Raw genomic sequence first — 25559 nt, 5'->3', positions numbered from 1 at the left:
GGAAGGTCAAGTTAAGTATTCCAAAGGCATGCTTGCATATGAGCATTAATGAGTAAAGAAATTACCCAGCACTCCTCCCTTGTAGCAGTGGCATGATTATACTGTGTGTGTGCCATTCGCTATTAATAATGACTTGTACACCGTGGTTAATTTAAATCACATATGCTACAGACTGGTTGCCAAATTATGTGAAGCATCTATGAGATTTTTGAAAATCATGTTTGGATTGGGAGACCCAGGTTAATCGTTTCATTGAGAGAGAAGCTGCACCAGTGCGGGTATGGATGGAAATGAGGGGTAATGATGATGAAAGGTCAGAAATCTGGGAGGGATACTGGAGGTGGTACTGCAGAGGAAGGTGATGAAGGCATGTGCTGGGAGCTGAACTTATTAGGTGGGAACAGACCCCCATATTATGGGATGTGGAAGAGGATCAGTACCAGTTTCAGAGGTAAATGTTAAGGGCAAAAGAGAAGGGGCTAGCTGAGAAAAGAGGGTTACTTACCATACAGAGAACATGTTTTCATGTTTGCCAGCCAAAAAAGTATTGGTATGTAAAAGCAGGTTAGGGAGGAAATAGGGGGAAAATAACGGTTCATTTTCTTACATGTGGTTAAAGCAAAAAAAACCAAAACCAACCAAACAAAACCCTACAAAAACACAAACCAAGAAACTGACAGGATCTCTGAAGCATTTCCCTTGGAGAAGGGGCTGGATATTTGCAAAACATGGAGAGCTGGCAAAGGTACAAGAAGTGAGTAGATAGTAACAATAAGGAAAAGTGAATGAAGTATCTGAGATGAGCTGAAAGAAATTGGAGATATAGAAAGAAGGGAGTGTTTGGGTTTTTTTTGTACTTCTGCATGTCCAGTAGATCTCTGACAGAAAAAGAAGTAGAAAATGGACTGTTGCAGTGCTGTAAACTAAATACAGTAGTAAAATTTAGTATTTTATTTGAAGTACTAATTTCCTGTCCTATAGTAAATATCATTGGTTGATGCCAATAGCTTATATTGTGGTAGTTTATTGTTTAATATTTGCCATGCTGGACTGATGACAACTTTTTTCCCCCACCAACTTTTTTTCTGTTGTCTTAAAAAACTTTCTCTGTCTTTAGGTTTTCAAAAATCTTGGTACAGATGTGCTTAAATCTGCTTTTGAAGGTTATAATGCTTGTGTTTTTGCATATGGACAGACTGGATCTGGGAAGTCGTACACCATGATGGGAAATGCGGTATGTTGTATTTTGCAAATGTGCATTTTTATTCTGCAGCAATACATTGAAATTATGCTATTACAAGAGCATGTTTTTATGGGATTATTATTGCTGATCCTGCCTGTATGCTACTGACCCCCCGTCTATCATACCTTCTGGTAGTAATCAGAGGGTTTAGAAGCTGTTTCTTTTATAGGTAGATATTTACAGTTGGAAGAAGTGCCTTTAAGTGATACCCTGTTATGTTGGACAAAAAGCAATAATTTTTGTTCAGTAACAAAACCAAAAATTTCTAATGTTACTGCTGATTTTCTATGCCCAACTTGAGACAAAAAAGAAGGTACTGATTTTGAGAAGATGAATGATCATCTCTTTCTGAAGAGATCTGTTTTTTGGACCTCTCTTGAAGGGTCAGAAGCTCAAAATAGGTCCTTGACCCTTGTTTAGAGAAGGCTATCAAGTGAGGAATAGAAACTGGGGATGAGAGTTGCTAAATGTAAGTTTTGGCAAACCATTATGAGATGATACAGTAACTTTTATTTTAAGGATTAAGTCCTGTTGAGCACTCCAGTGAAGACCCTGGAAGAGGAAGGCATGGTAGGAGGGGCATTTGGCAGTTTGTGAGTGAGGGACAGGAGTAGTTTCTTGCAGTTCCTTCCATGGCTGCCCAAGGATAGAAAGAACCCACTAAACTGTTGGGAGTGGAGCAGTTTAAAAGGGCCGACTGATGAAGCCTGTTTGCAAGGCAACCTCTACAGGTTTCATTCTCCTTTAATCCTTGGGAAAGAAAATACAGCATGTCTTCTCCCAGCAGAATTGAGAAGGGGAATATTGCCACTTGTCCTTCCTTAGATAGATCACTCTTTTGAAATGTAGTAAGATTGGCCACTTTGCACCTCCTTCAGCTTAGGAGAGTAAATTAGCTGTAAATCTTTTTCTTTCAGTTGTCACAGAATAAGTAGTTTTATATTTAACTTCAATATAGTAAGCAGAATAGACTTTTGTAACCAGAAAAGATCTTATGACCTAGATGTGGATTTCTATTTCAGATATTTATAAAAATGACATTTTTATGAGACTGCCTCGCTATATGTAATGACCGTAATCATCAAGACATTTTGCAAATGAATAGGTGCTGAAGTTTGTTTGACACTGTTCAATAACAAAGGTCTAATCTTCTTGCCATGATACATAAATACTTTAATCTGGCTTTGTACAGAGCGTGGATAAAATATACTCATCCGCCAAGTTAAATGCTTGATAATTGGTAGCCCTGTCAGAGAGACTACAGTGCTATAAGAAAACTTGAATTGGAAATAAATTCTCTTTTTTCCCTACTTCTCCTTAAAAAATATGAATTGTATTCTCATTTTGCTTTCAATATCTGCTGTTCTTGGCTCTGGAAGGCTGCTTCTGCAATACTGTGTGCAGCAATCAGTTCAAGAAATATGTGGACCAGTTAGAATAAGTCTTGAGCAGAGATACTGAAATGACCAGAGGTCTATAAGATAGGATCTATCAGGGAAGTCAAACTTGTGTATGCAGAGAAAGGAAGACTGTGGAGGAACAAAAGTCTTCCAAGATGTGAAAGGCTGCTGCAGAAAGGAAGGGAATAAATTGTTCCCTATGTCCAAGGTTGCTGGGTAAAAACAGTACATCTGAATTGCAGTAAGGAGCTTTCTGGTTGGATAGCACAGAAGGAAAACAGGCTTTTAATGAGAAAATTCAGCTTTGGAGTGAACTGCCTATTTTGGTTCTACAGATTTCCAACACTGGAAGCTCTGTAACCCAGAAAAAAAATCTGTCAAAGATGTAGTTGATCCTGCCCTGGAGCTGTAAGGAGTGAAAAGGGAGAAAATGTTTAAATATAGTTTCTAATAAAGAGTGTACATTCTGTAAGATGTATATTTTACTGATGAAATATGCTGGGAACTGTGTGTTCTTCCTTTCTCATCACTATATTGCTATGGTTGAAGTTACTCAATTAGAGCTAGTATTTCCTATTTTCAGACTTTCTTTGCAGTTGCTAAATTATGTCAGACACTAATGACTTGCCTAAAACTTTGTGATGGATCTTTCATGTTTTTTCCTTAAGCTTTAATTAAAACTGTTCAGGTGTTTCCAAGCATGAGATGAAAGAAAAGTCTTACTTTTTCCTCTTCCTGTGTTTTTTTTAAAAAAAAAAAAAAAAAAAAGGCATGAGGGAAATTCCAACACTGAACCCTGAAACTTTATCTAGAGTTAGAGATTGATACATATTGGGAAAGGTTGATCCTCTGTTACCAAAGGCAACTGTCTCAAAAAAAAAAAAAAAAAAAAAAAAGTGTTTTTTAACCAAGGTGCAATCAGGTGAAAGGCTAGGTGTGGTAGAAGGAGAGAATAGATTATTATTTCAGAGAATGAAGCCTGGTTTGAGAAAGACAGAGAGCCTCTGATTAAGAGGAGGAAGAAGCTGGAAGAAGAATATGATTTAAAAAAAGAGACTGGATGATGAATCGGGAATTATATCTGGGCAAAGGAAATAGGAAGAGCAGCTCAGAGTTGGCACCTGGAAGATGATGGCTGGGACGGAGAATGCAGCGGGAAGCTGAAGAATGAGGACAGAGGGGACCAGCACAGGAGCAGACTGGAGTGGGCTTGGGCAAAGAGGGTCAGATTTTATGTGGGGTTCAGAGTAGAAGAGAAATCTTTGCCCATGGAGCACTCGCCCTGCCAGAGTCTGGTGCAGAGTAGTCCACTGTCGTCATGTTTTCCTGCTGCCAGATAACTGTAGAATCCCACCAGGCAAACTCGCGTGGGTGCCTGGAGCGCCTGGGCTGTGCTCACATTGGATGTTCGCTCTGGTCTGTCCTAAGTGGCCTCCTGCTTAATTACAAGGCCCCTAACTCTAAGCAAGAACATTTCTTGCCTCAGCGGTGCACAGAATTAGAATTAGTCCATCGCATCAAATCTCTTATGCGTTTTTGGACTGGAGGCAAATTGTAGCTGACAAACTGTTTTGTAAGCTACTTCTGAGTTTGCAGCTCTGAGCCCAAAGCTCATCTGTATGTATATGTCCTCTCCCTTTATTCCTGGGAGCCACATTCACTCCTTTGAGCTCTGAAGGAGCGTTAGCTGCTGTCTTCCTGAAGTGGTGGGGAGGAGGTGTGCTCAGCAGGGTGTTGGTGTCTACCTAATCAGACTCGGTGGGAATGGGGCAGCTGGGAGCAAGCAGCCCCTTGTCAGCTGAGACTGGAGCTGCATGGCACTCTCCTGCTCCTCTCTGCTGCTGGGGAAAACCCTGGCTTCGACTTACTGCCTCGCTGCTCGGCTGGAAAGGGGTCTCCCTGGAGCAATGGGAAGAGGAGGAGAGCTGCATGCGAAGTCTTTGGAAATCTCAGCGGTGTTAGCTGCTGCCTCACAGGGTGACACGTGTTTGACACCAGTGGTGGAGCAGCAGCCTTAATGGGATGAGGGTCAATTCTCAAGTGCCAGCTTAACCAAGAAGATGACATCCTGCTGCTGTGTTAGCTGAAGTGGCAAGGACCATGTAATGGATAGTTGCAGCCCTGCTGGTAAACCACATAGTCTGTAGGGATCTGTGAGAAGGAATATTTTTTTCAGTTTGCTTTATTAAACTGACCGAGCACTTTATACATAAAAGCTCTTTAACTGCAGAGTTGAGCATTCAGAAGTTAAATTTAATTTGGCTGCGTTGTGGGATATAGCGAATGTAGTTTTAATTTTGGTTTTGCATGCTAATTTGTCCAGAGGACCTGCTGCATCTTTCAAGACAGGAAGGACTGTGAGTTGGGAATTGGGGATTTGAATGAGAATGGTTTGCGAATGTGTGTATATGGATGGCTCTTGTCCCATTCTCTGCAGATGTTGCCGAGTCCATAGTGAAATGAGGTAGAAGGAGAAGTTAGAAAAGATAGTATTGAGATAAGGAAGTTCATACGTTGCTCTGGGCAGCCAGTTTCCGCCTTTAACGGTTGGGGTTCTTTGAGTTAAGTGACAGGGGTGAAATGTATCCCAATAGCAAAGAATTGCAGCTAGTATGTACGTTCCAACACACGAGTCTTAACGTGGCAAGATGACTGCAGGTAAATAAAGGGCAAGAGAGTATTTGCTGAAAAGCTTTCATTTTTCCCCTTTTCTGGATGTTGGAACTCTTATCTTGGGTTTTATTTTTCAAAATACATTGTGCGTGCATATATAGCCTTGGAAATAAGAATTGTTGTTATTGCAGGGTGACGCAGGTTTAATACCTCGAATTTGTGAAGGATTATTCAGCAAAATCAGCGAAAAAACAAAGCGGAATGAGGCATCCTTTCGAACAGAAGTCAGGTAGGTCTTGGCATATTAATAGTTTGCTGGTTATCAAACTTGTTACAGTTACAACCACCCTGTTTCACTTATTATCTCTGAGAAAAGTGCATGTTTTTCAAATAACTTTCCATGCTTGGCCTCAGTCCTGTAATTGATTTTTGTTGGCAGTCATAGTCAAAATGTGCAGTACTTCTAACATCAATCCAACAGCTGTGCGTTTTGCTTTATTTAAATGATAGTGAAAATGCCTTTGCTACTAGACAGCATCTTCCTTATTTTTACCCGTTATTTCAGGCTGACATTAGGAGTTCTTGATCTTGCTAATGTCTGCTTCCTTTCTACTTCTTGCTTTTTTGGCTTTTTTCCTTATGATACAAATACGCTGTAGTCATTACGATGGTGAGCCAACTTTGGATCCATTTGCTTCTCCAGGCATCTTGCTTTCAAGCACAGTGTTAACATGGCTTTCCTTTTTTTTTAAAGACTCTTGAATCAGTCAGTGGTGTTCTAATCTTTTTTCTTTCAGTTATCTGGAAATTTATAATGAACGTGTGAGAGATCTTCTCAGACGGAAGTCATCAAAAACTAATAATTTACGAATACGAGAACATCCAAAAGAAGGGCCGTATGTTGAGGGTAAAAACACTTTCAGTGTTTTTAATTTGATATTTTATTATCTTTATATATTTTAAAATGTCATGTCTAATTGCACAGGGCATTTTTATCTTTTAAAATGTAAAAGATGGTGAATACAGTGGTGAATACATCCAAAAGAAGGGCCGTATGTTGAGGGTAAAAACACTTTCAGTGTTTTTAATTTGATATTTTATTATCTTTATATATTTTAAAATGTCATGTCTAATTGCACAGGGCATTTTTATCTTTTAAAATGTAAAAGATGGTGAATACAGTGTTTTCCTTTGATATAAAAGCATTAAACGAGAATAGCCTCTCAGTTTGTATCCTCACTCACTTTCCGAATTCTAAGATTATTATGCATATACAGTTTCTATGTGGAAATTTATAACACATTTTTAAATAATGTTATGAGATGCAATTGGTTTTAAGAATTGGTTGACTATAATTTATAAGTCTGTAATGTTTAGATGGAAAGAACCTATTAGGATCTAATTGTCTTAATCCATCCTCTGCCAAGGAAGGTTCCTGCCTCTTGAGAGATTATGCTTATGTTATTGCACTAAATACTTTAGTACGATTGCATATTTTTTTCTTAATTTACTGTAAATGTGTATGTTCTCCATTGTTCACATGAGGCCTCATTCCTTTCCTTAAGTGATAAACAAGTATGACAATAAGCACTAATTGCAGCAGTACTTTGCAGTAGTGAGGGTAATTAGAACCTTTTTGTAAAGAAAATCAAGTGCATGTATAAGCATACTGTAACACTCTGCTTTTCTTTAGATTTGTCTAAACATTTAGTGCAAAATTATACTGATGTAGAGGAACTCATGGATGCAGGAAATATAAATAGAACGACGGCTGCAACTGGAATGAATGATGTCAGTAGCAGGTCACATGCCATTTTCACGATCAACTTCACTCAGGTAACAAAACAAAACTCTCTGTCTTAATATGTGTTTACATTCAATAATTCATATGATAATTAAAAAATAAGGTGGTCAAATAAGAAAGTATGGGTAGATAATGAATATGTTGTCTTGTGATAGAGAAAGTCAAAAGTGTGACAATACTGTTTCGAGAATTATAAATATGTTTTATCAGTGCTTAGAATCTTTAAAATTTACAGTGTAATGTGATTACTGAAAATGATATTTAATAGATTTTGAGGAGATAATTATTGGGAGTTCAGGCTGAACAACAGTGACCAGTGCTGGCGTGTTTCACGATGCTGCTGTGGGTGGGGAGCACGTTGTGTGAGACTTCAGCCAGCACTGAACATGGGCTACCTTTTGTGCTCCGATGTTATCCAAGGTTTACAAAAAAAACCCTGTCTCTGTGGCCCACATTATAGAGCGTAGAAATGTTTTCTGAGTGTTTTCTTGCTGACTCTTCATCTGTTACTATTGGAAACCTATTTATATTCCTTGATTTACTGATGGAATAATGGAGAGATTTAACAGGTTTTCTCAGAGCATGGTGATCTCTTTGTTTATATGTAGTAAACTCATTTTCTAATGACTCATGCTCTTCATTGTTGTTTTTGAGGGGCTTTTTAGACAGTCCATGGATAACCTGCTAGATGGAAAGAAGGTAGCATAGAGGTGGTTCGCTCTCCAGACAGAACTTTGCATGTCTCCCCCCCAAAAACACGCACGCACAAAATCCCGCGCACCAGCTGTTCACTAATGATGAACTGCTCATTGCAAAGCTTTCAGAAGAGGATGAGAGGCAAGCAGCAACAGGTTTTGTTCTACCGTTGTACTGTAGAAGTAGAAGGAAGTTCGAAACAGGGCAATCTGAGTTGATTTATATGAATTAAGATAAAAATTGGGAGGAAGCCTCAGTTAAAATCATAGAATAAAACTGCAATTGCTGCTTAGTTGAACTTTGGAGGCAGGGGGAGAAATTGAGTGTAAATGTGTCTGTGTATGCTATAACTTGTTGAAAGCTAAATATAAATATAAATGTTCAAAGCTTAATAAAATGAGTGCAGCACATATTCACTGTGCATCATGTAAATACCAATTCGCAGTCGTCGGTGCATGTGCGTAAGTGGCTAGAAAGTTGCAAATATTACAATTTAAAGAAGTAGCTCCTTGCGTGGGAGTTATGCAGCAGCTCGTGTTCAAATGCCTTTCTGTGCCACCTCTAATACACCTGTCCTCTGAAGCTCTGCTGTTGTAAACAAGTTAAATTCAATCATGACATGAAAAAGGCCACTAAGTTGTATTCAGTAAAACTTCAGAATTCCGTAGCTTAACATGCTTTTCTTTGTATTGTTTTTTTTTTTTTTTCTGTAGGCTAAATTTGATTCTGAAATGCCTTGTGAAACTGTTAGCAAGATTCATTTGGTAGATCTTGCTGGAAGTGAGAGAGCAGATGCCACTGGTGCTACAGGGGTTAGGTTAAAGGAAGGAGGGAATATTAACAAATCCCTAGTTACTCTGGGAAATGTTATTTCTGCCTTAGGTAAGTCTGTTTTTTGTGCTTGTCTGTTTTGGGTTTGTTTTCTTTAGTCATTAAATACTTTTCTGTTTGTTTATTTACGCTTCTGTTCGCTTTTACTTACACAAATAGTGGCCTAATGCATACTGTTTTTGAAAATGAATGAAAATGCATAACTGCTATTTTTTTTTTTTTTCTATCTCCACATCACAGCTGATTTATCTCAGGATGCAACAAATCCTCTTTCAAAGAAGAAACAAGTATTTGTGCCTTACAGGGACTCTGTGTTGACTTGGCTGTTAAAAGATAGCCTAGGAGGAAACTCTAAAACTATAATGATTGCCAGTAAGTGTCTTTGAACTACTTTTTTGCATCCTGAACAGTTCATGCTTAATAGGAGTGGCTGTAAATAGTTACATTCCAGATGCTTTGTTAAGGCAGAACATTGTTTACCCACGTTAACGATTTCTTTCTTTCTGAGTTTTCTAGTAACACTCTGCTTTTACCTACACTCTTTTACCAACATCTCTTCCAGTGCTAGAACTATATAGGGTCTCATTGTGTATATGGGGACAGTCTAGTAATGTCATGAACAATAGCGGGTATGCCTCCTGAATTTGAGAGCTTCATTTTCATCTGCAGGTTATCTGTTTGGGTGCATATATCATTGGCTGAGTATTTGGTCACAAATGTAACAAGGCATCCAGATTGTATACGTACAGTCGTTAGACATTTGTTTGCATAAGTAAGGATCATCCAAATGTATGTGCCTAATGGCTTATATTTGCTCTGACATCTACCTCACTGCCGTGTTTCTTTAACACACTGTAATGATTAGCTCATCTGACCAGTTAAATTTTAAGTAATAGTTCCTGTTTATTCTTGAGGCTGCTTTGCATACCAGACAGCTCTGTTACTCATAGTAAATGCTCAAACCTGGACCTAGATAAGGTTTTGTACTTCTCTCCCCTTACGCCTCTCCTCCCCAGGTTGCAGGCTTTGATCCTCAGTTAAAAAAATAAATAAATCCACTTTGTGCATTTAGTCAGTACTGATGCATGAATAAGTTTGCTTTTCCAAAACTGTGTTGTTTTTTTGTTGCATTAGTAGCAGAAACAACTGGTCTCTTTTGACATTCAGTGGGTAAGATTGTCATTTTTTATTTAACCTACTTTTTGAATGCACACAGCACTTTAACTTTTTGTCTAAATTTAATTATTTATGATCAGTCATCTTGCAAACTCTTCTTATGGTTTCCTTTTTACCCATAGGAAGCTCTGTAAGGATCACTTAGTTTAAAAACCTATCTATGGCATATGTATGGCAGGTTTTCCAACAAATTGGAATGGGAATTCCTTTCCTCAAAAAACCCCAAGTGAAGTCAGGAGGATGTTTAAGGAGAGGGGAGGATTTTGAATGTCGGAGATGTAAGGTGTGAAGAGAAGAGCAGCTCTGAAATGCCTCCCTTTCCTTCTCAAATGAAATGCAGTCTAACTGATGCAGTCCTCTCTTGGGACTGCTGGGAGAGCAGAATCAAGGGAATAAAATGCATTGGATCAAATTCTGGTTTTTCAATTGCTTTGTTACAGTCAAAATCTCTGGATAGCATTTCCTTTGTTGCATGATTTTGTGGATGTTTTTGGAATCCATCCAGTCTTTCCTCAGGCTGATCATAGTAGTGACCAAAAGAGGACCATGGACCAGACTCTGCTTTGTTTTTCTGGCTGTTTAAGTAGCACTGTGCTGGCACCTTTTCTTCTTGATGCTTCTTTCAATTACATGGTTGAGTAACTTGAGTTTGGGTTGGGTTTTTTTTGGTGGGTTGTTTTTATTTTTTTTTTTTTTGACAGAAGGATTGGGAAGAGAAGTTTTAGAAACACAGTGAGCTTTCAGTGCCTGTACTAATGATCACAGTGCCCAGCTGCTTTTTCAGCTACTTCCTCATCTATTAACAATGCTTCTGCTCGGCAGAGCCCTGATGGTTGATCTTTTCTCCCACAGTAACTCGACTGGTAGTGTGGCTGAATTGCCTAACAGAGCCTGATAAGCTGTCCGGATACATTTGGCCTGCCTTTTCTGTAACTAAACACAAAAAAAGCAGGAAGATCGTCTCAAACTGTAGGAAAGGCTCTTATAAAAATACATCCAATTCTGATTTGTCATATTTCTATAAAGTATTGTAACCTCCTTCCACAAAGAGAATAATTGAGTAGTGGAGAGGAGACGGTAGATCAAGTAGGGAAGTGATAGTGTGAGCTAGGGGAAGTATAGTCTGTTGCTAAGTGCATCTCCCCTAATTCTTGGAGTCTCTACCACAAAACCAATATTTATTACTGTTGGAGAATGAGGAAGGGCGGAATATTTTGGTTACTTGGTTATTTATTCTCTGGGTCTCTTGTTCAGTTTGATTATTAAGATTTCTGGTCCCTCATCATTTCTGCATGGTGTTCTCTTCTGTGTTTTTGCTCATCTGTTTGGATGCAGTAATTATCTTGTTAATTGGGAACATCTTGTATATTGTTAGGAAAATTAAGTGAAGGATAGCATTAGCACTTTAAATTAAACTCCATTGTTTTTCCTGGTTAAGTTGCCTGTAAAAATAATACTGGTTTCTCTTGATGCATCAGAGAGGTAACAGTTCTGTGTGCTCTGCCTGCAGCTCAGCAGAACAGCTAGGTTTGTAAATCGCAGCTCTTCTCTTGTTTTGGTTTTCACATCTGCTTTTTGTTTGAATGCTGTTTAATTTCCCTTCAAAACTTGAACTGAACCTACTGTGTCTTTACCTGAAATGACTTTTCCATTCAATGATTACATTGATACTTACAAAATACTCACCATTTTTCCTCACTGTTCTTGTAAAAAAATTTGCAAGAAAGCCTGTAAAGTATTCGTATAGGACGTTTATGCTTACCAGGGAAATGTAAATGTTAAGTAGATTGACAGCAAGTTTTCTTTACAACGCTTGATTGTTGGACCTGATTATTCTAATACACTATTCTAATACAATGTTTACTTAAGCAAAGTTATAGTGACATGAAAGCAGTGGAGCTAGGTGAAGAATTGGAACACATTGTAGCCATACTGGTTAATCATATATTTCTGTCTCTTCATCCACATTAAGTTTATCTGACTTCTAAAATATAAACTAGCTTTACTAAATGAAACATATGGTGCTGGATAAACTGTTTCTGATTTCATCTCCTTAGCTATTTCACCTGCTGATGTCAATTATGGAGAAACTTTAAGTACACTTCGCTATGCAAATAGAGCCAAAAACATCATCAACAAGCCTACTATTAATGAGGATCCTAACGTCAAACTGATCCGTGAGCTGAGAGCTGAAATAGCCCGATTAAAAGCCCTGCTTGCTCAAGGGAATCAGGTTAGCTTTACTTGGAATTTATGTGTAATTTTCCTTGGGTTATAACATCTATTTCTAGAATGCAATGAGATAATTATCTTTCATTATATTGATTTGAGTAAACAAGCTCTATGACGCTATGAATGAATATTATTTTCCTGATTGAATCAGTTTCCATATGGCCAATAGATTACCTCTTTTAACACAAGGGGGGAAAAATTGTCATCCCAAAGCTTTTAGCTTTCTCTTAATATAATCAGAGCTTGATTGCAGTGTGCTGTGGAACAGGTAGTCACCACAGCGTAAGGAGACTGAGCAGTAACCTATTTCCTGGCTCTAGCCTGATGGACTGAAGAGGTACGTTATCTAGTATCTTAAAAGAAGTAGAAGGTATAAAGTATTTAAGATGCATAAATATAGAAATGTAGGAGTATGGACAGGTTTGAACAATACATTTTATTTGCGTTTGGGTGCACAGTACATTAGAAAGCGTGTAACATGCTAAATATGTAAAAGTATGTTCAGTGGTGGCATAAGAAAACATGTCACGCTATACTTCCCCTTCACAGGATTCTCTTCCTTGTTCTTGTATCAGTATTAGCCACTATAAACATTTACTGCACAAGCTCAGTTAGGCTTAATTTCTCCTCTGTTTCCAGGATGGTGAAACGAAGCTAACAATAAGGAATATGCAACTGGCTCAGGCCAGTCATCTCTTCTAAATAACGTCACTCAGGACTTGCTAGATTTCATACTTGAGCAAATACAATTTGGAAGTATCTGAAATAATACTTCAGACTTATTTTTAGAACTACCTAATTTTATTTTAGATGGGCTGTGCAATGTGAAATGTCAGTTCAGCATAGACTTTCTTTAATAGAAGGCTACCACTTCACCTAGGTTTCATGCTTTAAAACATTTGCTGAAAAAGGGTGTGGGACCACAGTTGGAAGCAGTAATAGGTATTGTAGATGATTGAAGCAGAGAGCTCTGCTTTGTTACAAACAATTAGAAAACTCTTTATGGGGTTGAATTACTCTATTATACTTGTGTTTCTCCCATATTCTTTAGGAGGGGAAAATTAATTTATTTTTGAAATATGGCTTGATTTAGAGTTAACAAAGTAGATGTAACTTGGACCCCCTTTGAAGATCTAATGCTTTGACCTAGTTCCAAGCTATAAAGCAGTGGATATCACAAAATAAATCTGGTTCAGTGGTAGGATGTGATAGATGGCTGTGTGGGAGACAACAGAGAACTTGCTTAAGTTAATTGGATTTGTGATGGTTGGTAAAACAGCAGGTGGTGTTATGTATGCACAGTAGAATATAAATCTCTGTATAATTTCTTTTGTGGTTTTCCTTTATGTTCCCAGAATACTGTATTGCAAATGCTTCTGTAGATCACTGAAGATAGTGGCTATCAAAATACAGTGCTGGATTCAGTGTAGAAGGTCACATAACAACGAGTATTGCTTGTGTGTGTGCATGTTGTAGAGTAGTTTTCCTTTTCTAAGGACGGTTACCTTAATATATATTTATTAAAGATAAGCAATATACATATGTTAATGGATGTATATGGTTAACTACTGATGCATAATAATTTTTCATGTTTAACAGAAATAAAGATAGATGTATCAGGAATTACCCATTATAAACTTGTGTCCAATTTCAGTGTCTGCGTGTGTGTGACCATGTGTATACATAGTGAATGAAAATAGTAATCTCAAAGCAATGACTTGTGTTTGAAATATTTACTTTGACAAGATTTTGATTACTCTTACAGTATTTCAAGGCAAAATGATGTATATTGGACTTAAAAATACTTCATCCTAAATAATCAAAAAAGTTGAACAATTGTGTCTCTTTCGTTTGATTCTGCCAGGTATTGTTATTTTTTTTTTCTTCCTTTTTTTAAACTTGATGATGTTTACTTTTTACAATTTTAGATTGCACTCTTGGATTCTCCAACAGCTTTAAGTATGGAAGAAAAGCTTCAGCAGAATGAAGCAAGGGTGAGTTATAATTTCATAAAACAGTTTTTAAACAAAAAAAAAGGAAAAGGGGGGTGTCTGGATGCAAAATTGTTGGTAATTCTCAGGTTTTCTTTTTTTTTTGGGTACACAACTAAATTTTCTCCCACCAAACAGCATTGTCTTGGTGTGTTTTTTTTTAAAAAATAAAAAAACAAAACCAAAAATTATGTGTGAACTTGTAATTTTGTTATCCTACTAATGTAAGATAACATTGTAACTAAGAACAAAGTATATCTTTGATATTTATATAGCGGTTCTATTTAATGAAAATATTTGTTTGTTAAGGCCAGCTTGCCTTAATAAGAAAGTATGTTTGTAAATAGAATAGAGAGGGAAAAGCCACTAAATCAGAGTAATCAGTAACCAGTAATCAGAGTAACAAAGCATTCAGTGTGTAGAAAATACAGTAAAAGCTTTATGGGGGAAATGATCAACTCTCTTACTTTTTCAAGTAATCAATAACTTGTGTTGTGGAGTAGGTTTTCAGAAAATTTCAGTCTTTAAATCTGGTATGTACAAATATGTTCAGTGCCTAATTAGCTGTCTTTTTTTGGGGAGGGTCTAAGATCTAGGTGTACTTCATAGTGTGCCTCACACCAAGTTGTTTTAATAATCCAGCCCAGTGTAGAGACCGGGAAAAATTCCCAGACGGTTTAGCTATACTCATAGAGTCCAAAAGAATATAGATATAATGGTACTCTCATTTCTCTAATTTGCAATCTTTCATTCTTTATTTTGTCATTCTGTGTTAATTCTTTTCTGTATACTTGCCTGTTTTTAAAGGTACTGCAAACTGCTTTAAAAAAATAGTATTACTCAGACTTTGGAAGAGGAGAGAGGAAAGTATTTGGAATCATTCAGCTACATGACAGCAAATATTTAGTTCTGAATATTGTCAACAAGATGTCAATCAAATGTAGATATGACACCTTTAAAAAATAGGGGCTTCTTAGCTGGTTTAAACTGTAAGGTTTGCAGTGGTGTGCTTAGACCTTTACAATTAGAGAATGAATGCATTGCTTTGACAATCCTGTTTTGATCCAAGTAATTGGTACGGTATCTGTCTGCGCTTTTCAGGATTCCCATTGGTAATACCAACTTTAAAGGCATGTTGAAATACTTTTCAGTGAAATGATATTGTAAAAAGAAACTTCATGACAACATTGGACAAAATATGTGTATCAGTATGAACCATAGCTGCAAAGTAGACACCAAGCCTCTCCATAAGCCAAGTTTCTGCTCGGAACGCGTTTTACAACTCTAGTACATGCAGGAATCCTTACTGTGTTATATTCAGTAGTTAAAGTAGGACCTGCATAACCATGTGAGCCTTCAGTAGCAATTTTTTTTTCATATTCATACTAGGTTTTAAAATTTTTTTTTAGCTGAGTCAGAGGTGAATGATAATATTGTTAGTATGTGTAGTATGCTTTTTTTTTTTGTGCACAAACATAAAGCTTTTATCTAAAAGTAGCTGACTAATATGTAATATGGACTGCTGACTATGTGCTAATTAGAGTATGTTATTCATGCTCTGACAGTAATCACTGCTTGTCCGGCTCAGACCTGTTGGCCCCTCCTGTGTGGGGAGTATATCGAGCATATTTTATTATCTTTTGTCAGCCTCATTAGAAGGTTATGTGATTACTATTCATGATAATTACAATAGATATAATTACTGAAAATTCTTAGTAGATATTGCAGTGGTTATAGCTTTTTTAATAATTGAATGAGTGCAATAATTAATTTGTTTATACAGATCTAAAGACTTTATCACCATATTTAAATTATCTGACAAATATGTGGTAGCTTTCTTTAATGAGTTGGTTTGTCCTTACATAAGAACAATGTTTAAATGATTTCTGAGGAATAGAAATTGTTCTGGTATGGTGAATAGACTTATGATGGACCTCCATGTTTTTCTTTAATCTTTTCAATTATTTTTTGTTTTAACATTCTGCTTAGCAGCACGAGGACTGACATGATGCATTGAAAGATGTATTTACTTTTCTCTGAAATCTTGACATACGGGTAGAGATGAGAGAAGCTGCTTTAGTTCCCATTGATTAATTTGCAGCTGATCTGCAAAGACAGCTAGGATAGTAGGCTGCAGGTGGCAAATGTGGAGATGTTTGGAGGAACTGCATTGACGACCTGTTTTTTTTTCTACAGTGGTTTTATATGTAAAGTAATAAGGGGACATAGCTGGGTTGTTTTTTCAGCTTTCTGCAGTTGAAGTGAATTCAAATAATAAAAGATTGTGTGTGGTTTTAAAACTCTATGTATTTAATTCTTGCACAGAAATCTGCTGATTTAAAAACTGAAAGTGTCTATTCTATTTAATGTGATTATGATTCCAAGTCAGCCAGAGCTTTGAGGTAGATCTGCCTGAAGCACCCTCTATGCACTGCTTTCTGAAAAGTCTGAAAGGCTCTGAAATTAAAAGAGCCTTTACAGATATGGAAGCTGTGAAAGTTAACTTACGAGATGGACAACTGGATGAGTAGGAAAAGCAGCACAAAAGCTAAGCGTTGATACCCAGTGCCGTCCCTGTCTGTAATGCCTTTGCAAGCAGCTTCTCACTTCTGTGCTGATTTCAACCAAATGTGTGATTTCTAAGTTGCAGCAAACTTTGCTCTGATTCTCTCCTGAAGGCTGCCTGTCTGCTTTTTCCTCTGCAAGCCATCCTCTGCAGTTTCTGTAGGGTATTTCAGTCTGAACATGCCTGCCTGCGCTGTAGAAAAGGAGCTGTCGTCTTGTTAAGAGCTATGGGATCAATCTGTGGCAGTAGACTTCGCAGGACTGATGAAGCACTTCATGGAATTGTTCCATTTCTTTGAAAATGCCTGCCATTATTTGAAGTGGCTATCCCTGTCCTTTGTTTCATTTTACACTATAAATAAGAATTTTGTGATTTTTTTTTTTTCTTCCCTTTTTGAGAGAGAGAAGTTGTAGGTATGGCCACTTATTGCAGGAGCAACAGTGCTCTCCTAAATGTTTAAGTATTAAACTTCACAAAGAATTGCACAAATATTTACTACTTCTCTGAGAATGTGTTATCAAGGACTTTAGAAGAGAGGTGATTTTTTTCCAATATTTGTTTTCTTTTATAGGTACAAGAACTGACCAAAGAGTGGACAAACAAGTGGAACGAAACCCAAGATATTCTGAAAGTAAGGAAAATAAATAAATTTTCACCTTGGCCTTTGAACTAGCCTTAGAGGTTTTCCTTCAAAAAAAGTTCCTGTTCTCAGTCACTTTCTTTGTCTTTTTTTAATAACACAACATTTTCTCAGTCCTGTTTTGGCTTATTCCAAAGAATTAGTTTTTGAGAGGTTTTAAGAGTAAATATTCAGGCACAGTGGTATTTTTGATTAAGATTTTTAAAAGTTATTGATAGGCATGAGCACAACTCTCTCTTTTCTTCACCATAGTGATCTCAGTGCAGAACAGCTTGTCTCTTGCAAATCTTTAAAATACTGAAGGTTTTTATTGAGTTGCAAATGAAGAAAACCTGGGGCAAGCACAAGTGGATCCCTTATCCCCTTGGTGTTTGTGTTGTATCAAGACCTGTGAATGATCACTTTTTATGTTACATAGGTATCTCAGTGAATGGCGTGCATAGTGGATACAGATTTTTGCATTGGCCTTCAGAGTCACGTTTTGGTCAGAAATGGCTTGTAAACTTGAAAAACAACTTTCAATGGGATTTCTGCAGTTGAATCTCCTCCAGTAGGTCTTCATCTAACCAACGAGATGCATCTGACCTAAGGGTGCTCTGGAGTCCCAAGCACAGGGATTTTTGCAACTGGTTCACATAAGCTGGCCTGCATTGCGCTCTTTGTATGACTTCAGACTACTTCTAGAGCAGTTAAATCCACACAGTGCTTTCTTGTGTTTTGTAGATTTAGTAGAGATCCAAGAGGGCAACTTGGTGATTTCCATACTGTGTTTTCTGCATGATGTAGTCTCTCAGACTTGTGTGTTCTCTGCATATATCTTTGCTTTCCTGCTGTTCAGTTGTACTGGTAAGATTTTGTTGGCATTTGGCTTGTGATTAGTCTGATAGTCTGACGTGATATTTTAATGGGCTACTTTATGATTCCATACATGCATACAAGCACACATGTGCATGTGTGCACACACACACACACACAGAGCAATAATTCCCACAATTTCTTTTCTTTAATATAGACTGACATTTTTTTCCCCAAATGTTTTAACTATTGTGTTAAATCAAAACTTTGAAAACAAAGCTTAAGCTTTCATGACTTGCTGTATATGCTGAACATAAACTTGTTTGGAGTGCAATTCAAGCAAGCATTTAAATGTAATTCTTTAATTCTCCTTATCACTTATCTGAAACTTGATTTTTTTTTTTGTAGTTGATTCTTTGCTGTGTATCACTTTTTCCTTCCTTTAATTTTTAAATTTACCAATTTCTTTTATTTTATTCACCAATGTCTTTTATCTAGAGTTCCAAATAAGTTGAATGGCTCCATGCTTAAAAATAAAAATAAAGCACAAATAGCTTAAAGAACAGAGCAGGGTTGGTAACTACCTACCAGATGGCATGACAGAATGGACTGTTTAACGTCTGTCCAGATACTGAACTGGGAATTACCATTTGCATATTCCTCAGAGATGTTTTGGGTCCAATTTTACATTATTTCTGTGTTATTTTGAAGCATCTATACATACATAGAACTTTATTAATCCTCTCTTTACTCACATCTGGTTTGGGGAGTTCATTGTCACATGGAGAATCTGTGAATTTTGGTCAATTGTGAGAGTGAACGTGATGTAGCATATGGGAAGCTTCTAAAGCTTTATATTGGAAACGCACTGGTTCTCGCACAGAAATTACAGGATTGTAGGTGTTAACTGAACAATTCCTATAAACAAGGCAAAGCTGCATTTGTTAAATAGCTGAATATAAGGGACTTAAACACAGAAGGTGTAATCCTACTTTTCTGGTACTGAGCTTTTGTTAGTTTAATTCATACAGCTTCTGTATTTTGCACTTCTATATGCTGATATTTGAGTACATGAACATAGCTTATATTTCACTTTTGGGTTAAAGGCAGTTGATAAAACTTTCTTGGCCCCAAAAAACTGAAAATCTGCAAAAGATTTCTTGGTTGTACTGTTTTATTTTACACTGTTTTACTGAAGCTGTCCATATTTTTATTCACTTCTTGTTTAATGATTCCTGAAATCACTGCCAGCATACGAGTGGAAAAGGGCTTTTTGGATGTTCGCCAGGCTGAGTTGTTGGAAAGCAGATTTTAAACTATAGGGAGCTGCTGTGTTTCTTGTAATGGACTCCCTATAAGTTCACTGGCTTTTTTGTTTCGTTATTGATGTACCCCCTGTTGCACACAGAGACGTTGTTCATTTGTAAAACTAGAATGTCTTGGCACCCTTTGAGAAATGAGACTGTCTTCGTGTACCTCACTGCAGTCACAGCTGCAACTTTTTCCGTGCCATAATCCAGTAATTTTCAGGACATTCTTCATTAAGGTACTTAGAACTTCACGTTTGTATTTATGTTTAAAACCTGCTTCCCCTTGCCTCCCCCTCAGCCTGCAGTCCTGAGATAGCTGCTGCCTTTCAGTGGACTTGGAGAATTAAAAACCTTTTCTTTTCAGTCCCTAACACCTTTTGCTCCAAATCTTTTAGGCAGTTGATTTTGCAAACTGATGTAAACAGCTACCTATTACCTATTCGTATGTGCCTGCCAGATGCAACTGCACTTGCTAGTAGCTGAATGGGATTTCCTACTCTGTTATATGTAGTTATGCTTTTTTCATACTAAGTTCTAAATATCCGAGTTCACGTGGTTTTGAATTGTTCTCACAGGCTGATGGGAAACTCTGTTAATGTTTAAATCCAAAATAATTGAAAGGATTTTGCATAAGCCTTGTAAAATACAGGAAGCCGGATTCATAGGGCATGCTGGTGTCTTCTACTAGATCAACAGATATTGCTGGAAAAAGTTACCTAGCTTTTACTGAATGCAGTACTTTCATCAGGCCTGACAAAGAAGTGATGCATACTGTTTTGCAGGGAAGATGTTCCTCAAACTTGTTCACCCTTGCCAGTTATTTTGAACCTGGTTTTAAATTAGACCAGCAACATCTAAATGCTACCTTGAAAATAATTCATAGAGAATGGAAAATCCTGTCCAGCTAGAAAATACCGAGGAAGAGAGAATACTGTGTGAAGGCAAGTTTTCAATAAAAAGTATTTGGCAGCTTGAAATTCAATTATTTCAGTCGGCACAGTGCCACATGTGCAGCTGACATGTACATCCCAGTATTCTTCCTTATTTCTGCTTGTAGCTTTTATCCCCTTTGACATTTGTCTCGATGTAGTTCACCCAAAGTTATGGTTTTCCATCACAGTGTGCATCTTCAGACTATGTTGAACTATCCTATCTATAAATGTTGTCAATGCTGGATTTGGTGCAGAGTCTGTCTGGATGTCATTATCAGCTGTGAACATCTTGTATCATCCTTCATATACGCTGTTGTCAGATTGGGCATGTCTTGGACTGGTGATGGGAATATTGGTAGTACACTCTCTTTCTTTCATGCGTTTGGAAGAAGCCCTTTTGCAGGGTGACTCTCTGGGATCCTCTGGAGTCTGAATCACTGTCAACTCGCACCTAAAGCCCAAATCCTCCTATTTTCCATATGTAAAGACTAGGACGCTACATACATCGGGGTTTTAAATTTGTGCTGACTCCATAAGAAGCATCCTTCACTGCGTAGCATGGCAGCTTCTTGGCGTTGCTAATCTGTCTGAAGTGACAAGTGTTGTTTCCAATGATGATGTTTGTTGTCATCCTTGACCTTGCTGTAATACAGCATGACACGCTAACCTTACTAACCTAGTATTGCAATCTGTCCCTTGCCCTTCTTTTTAATTGAAGGGAGGATATTTTAATACTTAATAAATTTAATAAATATGTGGAATGATGCTTCAATATTGGGTAAAATACTGCATTGAAAAACCAAAGCGATAGTGTTTGATTTGGAGCCCATAAGCTTTGGGTTGTTTACTCAAATGTCACCAGCTGTCAAAAGAATTGCACTTTACAAAACAGCACTGCTTTACATTGCTTTGCAATCTTCAGGTGTCTTGCAACCTCAGCACTTGACTCTAGGATTTTGCTTTCATCTCACTCTCATTGAATCTTTCTATGGTTTGGTTTTTTAATTTTTTTTTCCTTCTGTTAATGTTCTTCTGTACACATCCCCAAAAAGAAGAGGAGGAGAGAAGAAAAACTTTGCTCTTTAGTTTAGTCCTTTTTTGTATTGTTCTGTTAAAGATCAGTCTTGGGGTCTGTAATTTCTTTGGATGCTTTCTAAGATGTTAGGGTAACCTGTCCAACTTTCGATTTTTCTCTTTCTTTGAGGCTTTAATTGGCACAAAACTTCTTTTGATGTGACTGCTATATTTGACTGCGTGTGTTGTCATTCTCCCAGAGATCTTTTTCTTTCATTGACATCTTATTTTTGTCATCTTTTGTGCACGTTCCAATTTCTTTCTCTAACCTTTAGCAGCTTTTATATTAATCTTTTTAAAATGTGTACGCCTTTATATAATTCTCTGCTGTTTTTTCTTCCCAACTGTCTTTTAAATTTCTTCTCTCCTTTTACTGTTTGTGTAGAAATTGGTTTGACTTTTAGCTCTTGCCTTCTTTGATGTATGTCATTTGTACCTAGCATTAAGGTATTTAGATGCTGCCTTTTTTTTTCCCTTTTTTTTTTAGTTTTAAGTAGATTTAGAGTTACCTTTTATTTTGTTATCCTGTTGTTTGATTCTAATCATGTGATCGGCTTTGTGTGGTAGAGCTCGACTGATATCAAAGGATGCAAAGAGATCTGTCTTCACAGAGTCTATTAAAGGACAGGGTCGTCTTTTGTATGTGTGTGTGTGCCTAATTCTCATGATCAATAGTTTAACTAGTAGTTGCTTCGACTAGCTTTGTCCTGTTGGATTTAGTGACACAGCCTCACTTTCATCAATAATACTAATTCAGCTGCAGTACTTTACCACATGTTGTGTAACTATGGTATTGAACACTGTTGATTTGATCTTTTTCTTTTCGGTACCCTTCGGTTGAGTACCAGTTAATAGTACATTTTTATGGCTTAACAATGGTTGTTGCTACCTGGGGAAGAACACTGTTGCTAGTATGTCTGTCTTCAAGCATTAACATGTACTTTTTTTTTTTTTTTTTTTTTTTTTAACTATCATGCCTCTTTATTGGGGGAGATGAAATACTCTTAATTTGCCATGATGAATAAATACAGACTAATACCAAACAGGTATTTTGGTAGACATACTCATCTAAAGAGAAGAATTTCCTTTCTTTATGAATCTTGGCTATACCCAGCAAAGACACTAGGAGACCAGAACTCAAAGTAATCGTGTTGCTATTTATGAAGCGCTGATTAGGGTGGCAGCATCTAATAGATTTTGATTTTAATCATTTCCTTTCCATGCTGGCTTGTATACCGTAGTGAACCCTGTCAAGAGCAGTTTGTTGTGTTCTATATAAATGCTGCATTAGTCTACATTTATTTGCATTTCCAGATAATTTTTAAACCACAGTTGCTGAATGGTATTTATACACCTTTATTGCAGTTCTTCTGCCTGTAAGGCTGAGCATACATCACCATTTTCCTGTTTTATGCGTTTTTGTTACTTCCTATTAACCTCGACTGGCTTGGCTCCTTTTCCTCTTCTCACTTATTTTGTGTTCTAACCCAGTACTTTGCCCTTTGAAGAGCATGTGCTTTCTTCGTTCTTCCATGTCTTTGTTTTAACATGCTCAGTCCTTGGGTGAGAAGTGCTCTCAGTTAACACCTGCTGCTTTCACATAAAATTCATGTGTCTACTAAATCCACTTTTTGATGGCTGTAGAGTAGAGAAGCCGTGCAAGCTCTTGGGTTCCTGAAGAACAAAGCGTAGAACTTGTAAAAAGTACTTATAGCATCGCTAGTAATGATAATAGTTCATTAGTCATGGCATGTGCTTCTTGTCCAAAAACCTGTAGTTGTGACACTTCCCCATTCAATGCCTTCAGCAACCAATAAAATCTTGTGGGTTTTGTGCTTATTCCATAGTAAGATTACTAGAACATTAGGAACCTCATGCATAATGTCGTTGTCCTAGATCACTAATGAATAGTTGCTTTTTTTTTTTTTTTTTTAAATTTGGATATATATACACATTTTATATGTATAAAATCATGTGCTGAACAAAACCTGACAGCTTCATATTTGTAATTATTTGTATCACATGAATTATTTTACCATTTTTTAAGTTGGGTATTGGAAAGTTGCGTATTATGAAGTTTTTACAAAAGATACCATTGTAGGCTTTAATTGAACCTTTAAAAAGTACCTGTGACTTTTTAAGACTTGTGGACATGTGCCTTTGGAACACAGGTCCTAAAATGGTTGTATTTACAGATCGAATGAAAAAGAGTTACAAGAATGATGTGCATTTATATACAAAACGATGTATGCATGATAGTGTATTTAAACTGTTCATTTTCAGCTTTGGCATATGTGTTTATTTGTATGTTTGGCAGGAATAACACTTGTTTCTAAGGATTTTTTCACATTTCAGCAAGTGAATCATTTTTGTGAAATTGTTGCTAGTTAGACTTGTTGGTGTTGCATTTTGGTTAGGATGTCTGTTGGCTGTGTTTAAAGCATAGCTGTACTTTTAACAGGAGACAAATCTGTACTTTCATTTGAACAAGTTTTATTTTTTATTTTATAATTTCTTCTATTTGGCATCTGTATTAGACAACGCTCATTGCGCGCTTCCAGGTTTTGTTTCCTTTCTACAAGCTATGTCTTCTGCTCGAATTTTTAAGGAAGATGTTTAAAAATCACTGCAAAATGAAAATAGGATAGCATATCTACGGAGCTGGCAGAAAGAATTTAAGTCAGATGTTACTGCTAAATTTGTTTCCTTTTAGAAAAGTTGATAGAATAAATAGAATAACAACTCTGTTCCTAGGGATGTTTGCTTTATCAACAAGTTATTGCCCTCCAACAATTATGTAATATATGTACATTTGTCAAACTGAATTTGTATGGAAAGGAAAAATGCACCTTTGAATGAAATAGTCTCTTATTAACATATTATGCTTAATAGGATTCCCTTCAGCTGGCGTGTGAATGTTGTGCAGAAGACAAGATACTAAGAAAGTTTTAAAAGTGCTGATGTTAATTGTTCTATTTCAGTGAGAAATCACACAATAAATGATAACAGCTTCTCTTTCTCTAGAAGCCTGTTTGAATGTGGTCTTGCACTAGATGTCACTGCAGATACAAAAATCAGGTTATTCTGAATGCTTAATTCAGATTTAATTCAGATATTTTAAGGGAAAATGATTTGCAGTATCTTGACTTTCATTGCTGTTCGGATCTACTAAAATAAGATTATGAGAATGCCAAAACATTGGTTTAGGAGCAAGTCCCAAAGAACCCGAGTAACTGTTTTGACAGAAGTGCTTCTGAACAAGAATTCACTGGTGGGATGCACTGTAGAATGATTATGTACATTCAAAATTATTTGTCAGAACATTTTTCAACTCTCTCTTTCAGATTACTGTATATCTAGAATGTTTGACAAATTACTTTAGCTAACGCCTTTAAAATGTGTTTATTCTCTTAACTTCGTTACAGCTCTGATATTTTATGGGTATAAAAGAACAGTTTCTGGGAGAGGTGGTATCTTTTATTTGACCAGGTAATATCGTTGAGAAAGCATGCAGGCTTTTAGACGTACAGATCTTTCACCAGGCCACTTCTGCTACTTGCTTTTTCTTTTAATGGATCTTGCAGTTGAAAAGCCAGTGGCAAGGATATGCAGCTTCTATTTATAACTGTTTCTTTTAACATTTTTCTCTTCATTAATCACTTCTGTAGCTTTATAATTGAATTTCAGTACATTAAAATTTAATAAGTTTGGGTTTTTTTGTTCTTTTTTTGGGAAAGTTGTCTGGCAGTAAAGGAGTGTTTACTGTCCTCAATCCTTGTACAGTATTTATCCACAACTCCTGCCTCTCGAGTGATGACAAGTAATATCTGGTTTAGTTCTCAGTTTTATTAGGGTTTGTTTTCTTATACCTGGCCTCGTGCGTTATTTATTTATTTCCCAAGTGTAGCAGTTACTGGCAGTGGTTGTAGTCTATAAAATCATCTATTCTGGTTGTGAGATTTAAAGTTGGGATAAACTGTCGTTACTAAATGTCACATAGCTACCCTCCTCCAAAAGCCTCTACAGATGGACTTTTTGTTGTTTGGGGGTTGGTTTAGAAGATGGGACATGAAAACATAACGTTATATCTCTCCCCCTGCCTTTTTTTTTTTTTTTTGTCATTAAGATGAAATGAATGGATCTTTATGCTATTGGCCAGCACACAGATTTCTGCTTTGGAATTTGAGTTTGGACAGAGATCATCCGAACATGATTTGTTTTACCTTAAATAGACATTGTTTTTTCATACTATATTA

At 36.8% G+C, this 25559-nt stretch overlaps 1 protein-coding gene across 2 annotated transcripts in view; it reads left to right on the top strand.

Moving 5' to 3' along the window:
* The window catches only part of KIF16B (kinesin family member 16B), a gene marked incomplete at its 3' end in the record, with an annotated part of 141114 nt that overhangs the window by 20978 nt on the left and 94577 nt on the right, over nt 1–25559 (top strand). For both annotated transcript variants that reach the window (XM_082306684.1, XM_082306683.1), the window contains exons 4-12: nt 1118–1234; nt 5448–5545; nt 6054–6163; nt 6950–7092; nt 8470–8638; nt 8828–8959; nt 11821–11996; nt 13924–13989; nt 17124–17183. In XM_082306684.1, the coding sequence (XP_082162810.1) occupies nt 1118–1234; nt 5448–5545; nt 6054–6163; nt 6950–7092; nt 8470–8638; nt 8828–8959; nt 11821–11996; nt 13924–13989; nt 17124–17183 (1071 nt within the window). The remainder of the gene's footprint in view (nt 1–1117; nt 1235–5447; nt 5546–6053; nt 6164–6949; nt 7093–8469; nt 8639–8827; nt 8960–11820; nt 11997–13923; nt 13990–17123; nt 17184–25559) is intronic.

Source organism: Platalea leucorodia, assembly GCF_965183815.1.
Source record: "Platalea leucorodia genome assembly, chromosome: 3".
Taxonomy (NCBI): domain Eukaryota; kingdom Metazoa; phylum Chordata; class Aves; order Pelecaniformes; family Threskiornithidae; genus Platalea; species Platalea leucorodia.
Note: the sequence above shows the minus strand (reverse complement) of the source record. Positions and strands in the feature narration are given on the sequence as shown.